At 45.7% G+C, this 13,019-nt stretch overlaps 1 protein-coding gene across 1 annotated transcript in view; it reads right to left on the reverse strand.

The window, feature by feature from the left end:
- Positions 1 to 4,743: 4,743 nt before the first annotated feature.
- The window catches only part of LOC108790541 (volume-regulated anion channel subunit LRRC8E-like), a 40,341-nt gene continuing 32,065 nt past the window's right edge, over positions 4,744 to 13,019 (reverse strand). The window contains exons 2-3 of the mRNA XM_018560829.1: positions 12,715 to 12,869; positions 4,744 to 7,117 (exon numbers count right to left, since the gene is read on the reverse strand). Of these exons, the coding sequence (XP_018416331.1) occupies positions 4,844 to 7,117; positions 12,715 to 12,852 (2,412 nt within the window). The 5' untranslated portion in view covers positions 12,853 to 12,869 and the 3' untranslated portion in view covers positions 4,744 to 4,843. The remainder of the gene's footprint in view (positions 7,118 to 12,714; positions 12,870 to 13,019) is intronic.

The following is a 13,019-nucleotide window of genomic DNA, read 5'->3' on the forward strand; positions in this document are numbered from 1 at the left end:
GGCTGGTAATGCACCTGCACCACGATGTGGCAGAAAATGGCCACCATTTTTTTTTAAAGCATGGCTAACGCCAAAATTAATTATGAATGGGCTGCAAATGCAACACAGATGAAAAAACATGCATGACCCACTTTTTAAAGTGCAGTGTAAGCCTTGTTGTGCAGTGTGATGCGTTGTGTATTGTACTGTACAATGTGTTGGGATGCCATTCACAATGAATGGCATCTCAATGCACCGCACATAGAGCAGGTGGGTTGCCATGTGTTGTGGAGAGACACGTGCATTTTAGCCTGCGTTGCCACAACACACAAGTCTAATGTATCCTCGTGTATCACTTCCCCCTCCTCCTTTAGATTGTAAGCCCTCAGGGGCAGGGCCCCCCTTACCATCTTGTCTTGAATTGTATTGTGATTGTAATGTCTTCCAAACTGTTGGCGCTATATAAATCCTATATAATAATGGGCCCCTAGATGTTTTAACACATGGACACCCCAAACACCCATGCTGGGGAACATTGCTCACACTCATATGGACTGAAGAATCTCCCTGGAAGAGACATGAAATACAGAACAAGTCCAGCTGAATGCAACCAGCTAACGACCTGCACGTGACGCCATTCTCCAATGTCTGTGTTTACCACTAGGTGTCGCTGTGCTCACAGAAGAAACGTCATCCGCTGGCCATCAGTCCTGATCTGCCTCTCCCCGCTAATTGTATGTCGGATTAGTGACTCATTAGGCCAGACGGTAATTACAGATGCTGGTAAAGAGGGGTGTGTCCCCGTCTAATACTGCAGACACACCGCTGTGCCTCTGATGTTCTATTACTCCAACTTATGCTCACCACACTCAGAGACTTTGATTTACTAAAAGGCAAACAGGCCGTGCCCTTTGCAAGGGAAGTTTCCCTTTGTTAGAGGATGTGGTGACATTTCACTTTACAAAGAACACCCAATTACGTGCGAGGAAAGATTTAAAAAAAACAACAGATTTTGCTTGCACATGATTGGATGATTGAAGGCAGCAGAGCTTCACCTCATTCACTAAGCTAAGGGAAATCTTACCTGCAAAGCGAACGGCCTGCTTGCCCAAAACACAACACTATAGTGTGAAAGGGTCCTTTAAACCAGTAGTTCTCAACCCGTGTAACCTCAGGAAACCACGTTTGTCCTTGGTCATTAGGTCGCGGCCCAAGTCGCACCTCAGCCGCGGTGGGCTTTTGTGCCGTGACGGAGCTTCCTCCATATGTGCATTGCTTGTACAGCTCCCCTGTGGGCCCTGTAGGAGGTACCAGGAGCCAGAATGCGATGTCACTTCAGTCCGGGCACCTCTACAGGGCTCACTAGGGAGCTGTAAGCAATGTATGTATGGATGGAGCTCCCTTACAGCCATACCCCCAAGCCCACCCCATCTCAGGTTGACACTCGGTGCTGGGAAGCATATTATGAATGGCGGCTTGGCGTGAGAACGGACAGTGCTGCGCTATGGGGGAGGCTGAAGAACCTTTCATCTAGCGCAGTGGAAGTCACATAGCGACCCACTGAACACGGGGTTGCGACCCACTTTTGGGTCACGACCCACCAGTTGAGGACCACGCCTTTAAACCAACCACTCTCCGGCACAATCCAAAATATTAACCGTAATACTGAAAAAACAAACAGGGAACCCTAAACGATGCAACGGGAGAAAACACACCAGATATTTAAATGAAATGTTTATTTTCTTAAATAACATTTAAAAACAAAAGTTAACATCCAGACTAGCGGCCCATTCACACTATCGCATTTAATGTGCGCTAACGCAGGATCACGGCAGACTTAAAGCACTATTATAATTTACAAAGCTCTTCCCCATCAGTGTGTTGTGTTGGAGGTCAGTGGGTTGCATCTATGAAGAATCCTGCTTGCTGCATCCGTTGTGCATTTTTGTAAAAGCACACGGGTTATTCCAGTCAATGGTAATGCAAGTCACATGTCCACATCTCCAAGGACACAACCCACAAAATGGAGAACGGAAATGCCGAATATATCCTCGCGCTACATTTTAAACGCAATGCATTAAAAACATGCCAAAAAAACAGCATTACGTGCTTTGAGAAAAATGCAAGTGTGTTTTCTAACACGATGGTGTAAATGGGCCCTAAAGGGTCATCAGATGCTGATCAGTCTATAAAAAAACATAGAAGTCATAACAAGTGAGCCCTGGTAGAGGTAAATGAACAATCTGCATTCAATGTGGTCACTATGTGGTGGTTAACTGAACCTTTATTGATGATCACATTGGGTTATTAGGAATGGTGAGCTCAGTATGTATATACATTTATGTGGTGCTGACCACACTGGAGAAACACTCAGACCTGTGCTGACCACACTGGAGAAACACTCAGACCTGATGTTTGGGCCCGAGTTGTATGCTTAGTGCAAAGGCCCCAGTTATTAAGTGGGTGAGCCTAGGGGTGTTATGTAGCTAGTGTCCACATAGTATCACTACGCTGACCAGATACCCCTTGGGAGCATACAAAATTGGGTCAGGCCGGTTGGCTGGAGTGAGGGGTCTTCATTGATCTAAATCATGGCCACACTCTCCATTAGAGGTCCTGCAGGTTGGCTGGAGATGGGTCTTCATTGATCTAAAATCATGGCCACAGTCTCCATTAGAGGTCCTACAGGTCGGCTGGAGTGAGGTGTCTTCATTGATCTAAAAATTGTGGCCACACTCTCCATTAGAGGTCCAGCAGGATAGCTGGAGTGAGTAGTCTTTGTTAACCTAAACATGGCCACTTTCTCCATTAGCGGTTCTGCAGGTTGGCTGGAGTGAGGGGTCTTCATTGGTCTAAAATCATGGCCACACTCTCCATTAGAGGTCCTGCAGGATAGCTGGAGTGAGTAGTCTTTGTTAACCTAAACATGGCCACAGTCTCCATTAGATTCCCCAACAACTATGTAGTGAGGGTCTTCCTCAAAAATCCATACCATCTATATCCAATCAAGTAATGCCTCACAGAGTTGTTACACCTAAAGGAGATCGTAGTCATATGGAAATATGCGTGGCCAGCTTAAGACCAGCTTCAAAGTCAGATTCTGTTCTTCATCCGATCTACATTATTAATGGGACTAACCCATTCATACTGTATCCATATTGGGCAGACCCTCACAGGACACATTTATTGGTAAATTTGGTTAATCTGCCAGATTAAATGTGAAACAAAGTTTGACGGTGTGTGACCAGAAGAACTTCCAGACTGCCGCCTATTAATTAGAATGGACACACAGTCCCTATTTAAGTTAAAATGGGCAAACCGGAAAGCCACAGTCATTACACCAAATAGTAACCACACAAAAGCCAATGCAGTGCAAACTTTCTATTATTAAAACTTAAGTAAAAACATGGACGTTTTACGGGAATTCATATACGGTTTATGTGTCACCAGATACCATTTCTCAACATTTCAAAAATAAACAGTTAGGCATTTGTAGTCCAGTGTGTTTTCAGTCACTTTACCAAAAACCCAAAGAAGAGCCAGGCCAAACATTTAGGGCTCCATGGTACACAATTCAACATACAGAGACAGGAGAAACATCAGAGGAAAAGACCTGCATGCAGAACTTTCTATTAGACCCAATGGCAGTGAAGACTGGAGATCCAGTCCTAAATAATAACCTATTGTCCTCTGTATCTATGGCTGTGAAACGTCATTAAGGAGGACAGGGAGAAACGCCAACACTCCAGGGCACATACACAAAGCTGGTGTTTGGAAAACCTTCATAAACACGTTTGTGACGGAGCAAGGATAATCTTAAAAAGGGACAGTCCACCCCAAAACTCCAGGAATCTAGGGTGGGCTGCATAACCCATGGTCTTTTTATATACCTCTTGGGAACTCCACCTAGTGGATTTCCTCACCATAGTTTCTGACACTGTTCCAATCCACCTTAGAATATTGCTACTCCTCCTTCAGTATACAAAATATATCCCAAGCCTGGATGTCTGTTAAAGCCATTAGGAGGGCGACCCAACTCTCCTTCTACTAGTTTTAATTTTATCCTAATGTGAGAAGAGTGATGGGGACACTTCAAATGGTGGGCAGTAACAGAGCCAGTACATCAAACTATGCAGTTCACCAAGAAAAACAATTCCATCAGATGGGCAACTAAGCCCACCAGAATGCACTTGTAACAGAAAGGTCACTTATGGGTGGACTTGACCCAATTTTGTATCTAAAGCTACATTTGGTTCTAGCTCCCTTTGGCACAGTCAGGTTTGTGCTGCTGTCTATGCCACTGCTGAGAAGATTCACCCCATTTGTAATGGTGGACATTGGTTATTGGACTAGGAGCAGAGGGGAAATTGTCCAACAGGGACACCTGTTCTTGTGACAATTTCTATTTTACTTTTGGGCAAATCTCCATCTTCTTCTGGTGTCCAGGTGAGGGAACATCTCTCAATGAGACACAGAAGGCCAAAAAAAACCTCACCGGGGTTTAAACCATTCTCTACTCTATCCAAAATTAAAAACTAAAGGTGTATCTACTAGAGGCAAATATTGAATTATGTTCTTTAGGCTTTGTCGGCTTTTTGGTACAGGGTTGGAACAGTCATGAGGCCATTGTTGAGGTATACATATGCATTAAAGCTACATATAAGAGACAGAAAAGTAGAACGGGATGAGAAAGACCTCCAACTCTGGAGACCTCGATTATTCCAGTAACAGAGTATTTAAATGACGACTTTTCAGTTTATATTCTCATCCCACAGAAACATCTTCTTGGCCGCTATTTTGTTCCCCGTTTCTAGCTAGCTTGCTGTCTGTTGTAATATTTTAGCATTTATAGCTTTACCCATCATCATTCTTCACTTAGTCTGTCCCTCACATCAAGTGGTAAAGTGTCCAGTAACGAAGGATCCGCTATAAAACCCGACTTCTTAAGAGCAACACATGCTCCAAGTTCCCGAGGCAAAATATCAATCAAGTTCCCTTTTATTTCAAGCCTCACTAAGGACACAAGAGACCCAATTTTGGGGGGCAAGCTTGCCAGTTTATTGTTTGCCAACTTCAAAGTCTTAAGCCTATGGCAGAAGAAAAGCTCATTGGGAAGATCTTCTAAAAAGTTTCCAGTCAAAGCCAAGTACTGCAACATCTGCAAGACTCCAACTTCTGGGGGTAACTCTCGGATCTCGTTGTGGGAGAGGTCAAGGTGGCGCAGCTTGGTACAAAGGAAGAGCTGAGGTGGCAATACAAGAATCTTGTTCCGATTCAAGCACAGCTCTTCTAGTACCTTTAATTTACGGATGTGTTCAGGGATGTAAGCAATGTGATTGTGCCAAAGTCGAAGGACACTTAGCTTTCGACAGTGCTGCAGACTTATGATCTCCTCGATGGTGTGTAAGTTATTGTCCTTTAGGTCCAGCACCTGTAAATTGGTAAGGCTAAAGACTGCATGGGGTATACGTCCTAAATCACATCGAATCAACTCCAGTTCTTTCAACAGAGAAAGCCTTTTTAAAGCATTAAGAGTGAGAAGCTTCGTTCCATCATTTTGGATACTAAGTTTCTGTAAGTGGCTAGCCACGTCTGTAACTGTCTGGGGTACTTTAGAAAGATTGCTCTTCAGAAAAAGGACGTTAAGGCCCTTTAGCTCCCGCAAGCTCTCCAGAGTAGCGGTTTTTGAGAGGTCTTGGCACAAGAATCCAATCAGGTGGAGCTCCTCAAGGGTACGAAGGCTAAACACCCAAAGAGGAATCTGTTTAACATCGTCAAACTTTATCTCAAGGATCCTGAGGTGATCGCGTAGGTAAGCCAGGGAGGCATGCTGCACTTTGGCTCGGCAGTTGAACAAGGACAATTCTTCCAGTCTGACGAGCTTGGACACCAGAGGCGGGATCATAGCTTCAGTCAGCATTTCAAGTTTTAGAGATTCAATCTCCGTCACCTCAAATACGGTATCTGGCAATCCCGGCAGCTTAAAGAGATGTAGCTCCAGGCGGCCTTCTGGCGTTTGCTGAAGTTTCTGTCTAAGTTTATCGGCTGGCCACTCGTGGTTAAGATTCAGCTGTCTCAATCGACCTTCACTGACCTCGGATAAAAAGACTGCAAACCTCTTAGAGTAGAGAGAATCATACTGATCCACCAAGTGGAAAACAAATGCAAAGTCATTTTTGACATCAGGGATATCTCCAATCCCAGTTTCCTCCCGTACAGACCGGAAGGAGTATTCCTTCAGCGGACGACGGAAGAGCCAAAACAGTGTATAAATGCAAGTCAAACCATACATCCCCAGGAAAAACAAGTAGGTGATGGCTAGTTTAGAAAATAGGTGAGCTTTGGTGTGGTTGCAGCAGAAGCTGTTGTATCCAGTCATGTCTTCAGTGTGTACACTGCAGGGGACAATGAAGTGTATTTGTGTTACCAGTACAGCATTGTAGATTGTCACTAGTACGAATTTGCAAGATTTCAGTATCGTCTGACGCATATACATGGAATAAAGAAGATCCCCTTCTTCTATATGATGCCTAAACTTTTTGACTCTCTCAAAAAGGGCTTTGGCTTGTTCTCCTTCCTTTTTGTCCAAAACACTAGCTGAAGGCGTGTCTGCCACCAGCTTTTCTGGAACTGGAAGTTCAGCACCTGCAGGGCCGTTCTCCTCAAAATTAGGCTTCGAAAGCTCTCTGTCCATGGGTTTCTCCTGGCTGCTTTCTCCAGAAACCTCGGAAAGAGCTCGAGTTGTCCACGGGGATTCAAAACACTTGCCTAAGATGGAGATGAAGTGCTCTATCTTGGAGCTTGTACCAGGAAACTTGAACCAGAAGTTGCCAAAAATAATAAACACAAGGGTATGAATGACCACGAGGTATGGGAAGTATTTGGCGTACCAGTGCAGGGCTGTCTCATAGCACATTTGGTTTATGAAGCTGTATTGCTGAAGGTCCAAGTTGTTTTTCAGTCCACTCATCACACGCGGAGGTCCCGAGGCAACAGGTGGGGGAGGAGTGAATCCAGTCACATCTTCTTCAGTAGTGTTCATGGCTTCTGTATTTTGGATGAACTGCTGACAATGTATTTGGGAAACTCTCTCTGCTGAGATATGATTTGGAAGACAGATGATTTTGTCCTGAGTTATCTGTTGAGACAAAAAACAAAAATGATTTAGAAAAGAGAAAAAAAAAAACCAACATACTAAAAAGGCATTTCGTTCACTACCCACAGAACCAAATAAGAGTTTCAGAAGACTTTCAGTAATTGAATTTGGAGCAATTTTCCAAAGTGCTATAAATTTCAGATTTTCTGGACTATTAGTCCTCATTCACACGAGAAATGGCCGGCACGTACCGCTCCGTGCACGGCAGTATCGGGCAGCTCCCGGGAAGGACGGGTGCTGCGTGTGATTAGTACGCAGCCCCTGTCCTTCTCTATGGGAGTACGCGGCCGTATGCTGCTCTACGTGTCCGTGTGGGTGAGGGTGTCCGTACTCGTACACTGACGGGATGGATCACGTCTGCTTCTGAGCCAGGACACCCGCATGAACCTGCACTTGCGTAGAGTGTAGGGTGAACCAAGGGTGCTGCTCCTTACCAGGTTCGCCAGCGGTGGCGCAGGGCACTGGGTTCCCCTCCTCCTGGCGCCAGGGCCGCATGCTTGAAAGTATAGTACACAGGCTGCACGTGCGTGCACGGGGGCGCAAGCGTAGCGCACCTGCGCCACTTAGTGCTTTCAGGCATTAGCCCGGTTGGGGGAGGTCCCCAGCACACACCATCCGCCCAGTCAGCCCTGCTATTGGCTCCTGGTTAGGGAAGCTTCCTGGTCGCCTCGGCAACCAGGGTGTGGTCCTTGGGTTCCCTGTGTATTTCAACCAGACAGAGCCTTGGCTGATTGCCGAGTTATTCAACCTCTATGATGTGATCGCCAGCTCCCCGTGTGTAAACCTGTTGCTTCCTGAACCCTTGCCTGAACCCCCGTTATCGACCCTTCGGCTTGCCTCCTCGCCTCTGAACCTCGCAGCCTGCCTTGACCCGGACCTGACTACGCTTTTGGGTTTTCCCTCTGTACCTTGTTTTTGGACTCTTTGTCCCTGCCAACAGGTTCCACTCACGGCCCAGCCGTACAACCCTGACACTGGGTCCAAAACAAATAAAGTGAAACAAATTAAGGGATTTACTTAAAATGACTAACATTTTGATGACAGGGGGAGGGAGGAACCAGGGAAAGCAAAATACAACCAGATTAAACTCCAGCTTTGGGCTCTCTAGGTTCATATACATGAAGACAGATCAGATTAACAAGGCACCATTTGTACAGGAAGTAATAAATCAGCAGCGTGAATGTCTATGAAAGCCATGCTAAATTACACAGTTTACTGGCAAGGAGAAGGAGGAACCTGATGCAATTTACCCAGGAGGAGTAAGACAACACACTAATGGGATAACTGCTCTCCTACAATCCATTACAATGGAGGGAAATGGTGTTTAATGTACACGTCTTCCATTGCATGTAAAAGTGTTGATGTGCACGGCCAACAGACGTAGTGTTAGAGATTAGCTCCTCAGCATAAAATTAAACACAGCTCATATACCATCCATAGGAACGTCAAGATCTGCGATTCTCATAGCAGTCAGCAGTTTTCATTATAAGAAACCGCTCCCCTGTATAGCTTTATAGTTCTTAAAGGATCAGTCCACCAAAAATTGGTATTGCATCTAAAAATTTCCTCTATCCCTCACGGACCCCTTGTGAAATCTCTGTGCCGAGTTCCTGGAGAAACTGGAACACGCCAAGAGAGAATAACCAAAATTCCCAGACGGACGAGAACAGAGTTGGGTATTATAGTAGGGAGTGAACACTTGGCATTAAGGCGGTTGAAATAACCGAGACATAAGAAGAGCGTGTCCGACTCCACCCACCAGGCTCCTCCTTTGATTACAATATCCTTGACTCGGACCTCACCTTTCTTCCCCACATCCAATCACTATCCAAATCCTGCCGCCTTCACCTCCGTAACAACTACAAAATACGCCCCTTCCTCACCAAGGAAACCACAAAATGACTCATCCACTTGTTATATCTCGTCTTGACTATTGCAACTCCCTCCTCATTGGCTGACCTCTACACAGGCTCCGCCCCTTCAGTCTATCATGAATGCTGCTGCCAGACTTATCCACCTAGCCAACCTCTCAATGTCTGCAACTCCCCTCTGCCAATCCCTCCACTGGCTTCCATCCCCACCCCCCTCTGCCAATCTCTCCACTGGCTTCCATCCCCCACTGGTTTCCAATAGCCCAAAGTTCAAAATATTAACCACTTAGAAAGCCATCCACAACTCTGCCCCCGGCTATATCTCAAACCTTGTCTCAAAGTATCACCCTAAACGTCCCCTCCGCTCTTCAAAAGAACTCCTGCTTTCCAGCTCCCTCGTCAACTCATCCAATGCTTGTCTCCAGGACTTCTCTAGAGTCTCTCCCATCCTCTGGAACTATTTACCCCAACCTGCCCATCTATCTCACACTGACTGACTTTAGGTGACCCCTTAAGACTCATCTCTTCAGGGAAGCCTATCCCAACCTAACCACTCAACCATCACATTCTCAAACAATTCATCCCTACACAGCTACCTCCTCATGTATCACTGGCCCCTTTCTTTTAGATTGTAAGCCCTCAGGGGCAGGGTCCTCCTTACCATCTCGTCTTGAATCGTATTGCGATTGTAAAGTCTTCCTTATATTGTAAAGCGCTGCGCAAACTGTAAACCCTGTATAATAATAATAATAATAATATACATTTTGGTGGACTTGCTGTTTAATTTCAATCCAACATGTAGAATAAGCCGGTATTATTGTACTGCAACTCGGCTGGGGTTTTGAGCAGAGAAATCCAAATCAAATGTTGTGCTTCAATGTGCTTCCAGTAGCGGGTTGGGTACCAGTGTGTTACGCACGATATAGGGTGATCGTTGAGCAAGGCAAGCTGGAAGGGGAACAGGTTTGGGTTGTGGTGCAGAACTGCGGTCGGCTAGCAGGAGTTACCTCTCTACATTTCACATGAACAGGGCATAGGTAAGCTTGCCTTGTACTTACTTATATAAAGTCAGCAGTCTCTAGCAGTTTCCTTAAACTTGGAAGCGGTCTTTAAGGGAGAACTATGAGGGGAGTGCTTTTCACTCACCTCATAGTTCTAGTCGACCTGTGACAATGAGACCGTCACAGGTCGGCTCAGTAGATCGGGAGGTGAGAGAACACATACCGGGTTCCCTCACCTATCGATCCTGTCACTGCTCTCTGCCGTGACAGGGGAGAGGCTGGATTCCCCCCGCTCCGATAGCGCTGACTGGCGGAACGGACGGGGGCGGATACAGCTGGCTCTGCCTCTAGATAGGCAGAGCCAGCTGTCAGTCACGCAGCTGGGCGGATCCAGACATAATTGTCAGGATCCGCTTCAGCGTCTTAGTATACCGCGAGCAGCAGCTTGCGGTATACTGCGGCGACTCAGTATACTCAGTATACTGAGCTTAGGGTGACGGGAGGACGCTAGTTTGTGTCCTCCCGTTACCCTAAGGAGAACTACGGGGAGTAGCCCTAACCCCATAGTTGTCCTTTAACAGTCTCCAAGAGCTTCTTTTAACATAGCAGCATCCTCTAACATAACAGTCTCTTATGACAGTAAAAAGGATAAAAGGAGTCACCAGCACCCAAAGATCCTCACGTATGTATTCATGGAGCTGGGCCACCATGAGAAAGGGACCCCGTGAGGCTCCAATACGTGGGCGGGGTTGGCTTATTGTATGCAACATTCCAGGAATAAATACAGCACAAAGATGTGCACTGTAAGAGTGGATGAAGACATGTAGCACGATTTCTATTGTCTGTCACATATAATGCTGTTCCAACACCTCTCTCTGGGCAGGTTAATAACATCACCTAGGCTCCAATTATGCAAATACAATCAACACCTGGTTGTGACTAACAGATTATGTGGATTGGAGCGACATTCACCATAATTATTCCCAGATAATTTTTGTACAAGCCATTCTGAATTGAGAAAGCTGGTTGGATGACCAATGAAACGTCTTCAAGAAAAATACAGCGAGTCCAGTTGACTTGAGTCAAGTCAACTGGACTCGCTGTATTTTTCTTGAAGAAAAAATTATCTGGGAATAATTATGGTGAATGTCGCTCCAATCCACATAATCTGTTAGTCACAACCAGGTGTTGATTGTATTTGCATAATTAGTTACAGATATACCCTGACCCGGATGAATGACAACCTTCACAGACATACTGGACTGAATTCATGAGTGTAACGTTCTCATTGTTCCAATCTACATAGTTATATATCCTGCACCATTGAGGAGCATAGGGCCGAAGTGAAAGACTTCCACTGTTAATGGTTCCCAGCCTTTGATTTGACCTGCAACCAGGTAAGTGTTAAGTCATTGATATCTACAGGAATAATCTACATACAATTAAAATATGTGAGACTCTTCAACCTCTAGTCGAAAGTCAGTGACATCATCCTTTCCCTGAGGTCCCGCATAGCGCCATCCATTGCATTCACTTTCAGCACCTTCTTACCACCTTGGTCATATTGTAATGAGTGCAGCCCAGAAATGTTTTATTGCATAGTCTCTTATGACAAGCAGTCATCTGTTCCTTACAAAGCTAATCTCCCTTGGTTGGAACGTCTTGCACCGCCTCACAGAGAAAACACAAGCACACAGTCAGATCTGCATGCTGCTCATGGCTTGAAAATAGGAAGGAAGCCACAGCTTTATTCTCTACAACAGAGTATATACCATAGATATAACAGAACTTATAAACACTGCCATCTAGTGAAGGAAATTGTATACTGCAGAAGTTGTTGCTATAAAACACAGTAATGTGTATTTTAAACACCCTTCTAAAAACAACAGTATCATGGCAGAAGTAAAAAAGGGCTTCCTTTGGAGCAAGGTTACAGTTATAAATACTGCAGGTGAGGTCGGGCTGTGGCTCTAAGGTAGAGATAGGTGAACCGGCCCAGGTATACAGCAAATATGGCTGGCCGGCAGCAAATCAGAAGCTCGCCACAGATTTGCTCCTCTACCGGGTGATCCACTCAACTCAGTGTACTGGTAAAGGGGCTTCTTCAGACCCCCTCAGCAGTGCACTTCCCTAATGCAGGGCGTCCTAGTAACCCTGCCCAATACAGTATAAGACTGATTACTTATTCCAGTAAGGAACCTTTGTGGAGTCCAAATAAGGGGACCTACACCACCAGGACACAGCTGACCCATGAGGCTGTGCTCTGCAACATCAATGAGATACAGAATTGCTCGCTAGAACATTTCTGCATTGATGGGAGGCCAGCAAATGTGGGCAGGAGGCCTGAGCTCTGAAAGTGAACACACAACACAGCATTGGACAGGTAAAGGGGCACCAAATGGTATTCTTTACCAGTTAACTTCTTGCTAGAGATCCTCAGCACATATTCCAATCTACAAAAGCAGATTGCAGGTTTGGATTTGGGGTGGTGGGCGAGGGTCGGGATGGTGTAGAGAAACAGACCAAGGCAGGCCTCCGCTGCACCTTGACATCTCTCTGCAAGCTTATAGGGTCTCATAGTGTTATAAAGTAAAGCGTCTGTGTCGTCCACCTCATTATTTTACCCCTACGCGACAAGCTGAAGCCCGATTTGCTTTCTATGGAAGACACATGAAGCCCTCCTTTAGTATTCCTCAGTATCACCTACCTGCAAGGTGCATCCGAAAACCCCAATCATGAGCATGGCAACGGTTATATATTCAGTCAGGACATCCCACCAGGGCTTCAGCACCTTGAAAGCCGGCTGCTGCTCGGTGAACTGCTTGAACTCGGCCACAGGAATCATGATGGCAGCAAGCTAACCTGAAAAGAACAAAAAGCGTATTGAATATGGACTTGCTGATTTCTACATACAAGAGCATACCCATCAGCTCATGACCCATGTAGCCAGCACGTACCCTGGATCAGATCAGCATGGCTATAGCAGTACACACGTTCCTGTGACTCTCTTCC

Source organism: Nanorana parkeri, unplaced genomic scaffold (assembly GCF_000935625.1).
Source record: "Nanorana parkeri isolate BGI_ZX_2015 unplaced genomic scaffold, ASM93562v1 scaffold479, whole genome shotgun sequence".
Classification (NCBI taxonomy): domain Eukaryota; kingdom Metazoa; phylum Chordata; class Amphibia; order Anura; family Dicroglossidae; genus Nanorana; species Nanorana parkeri.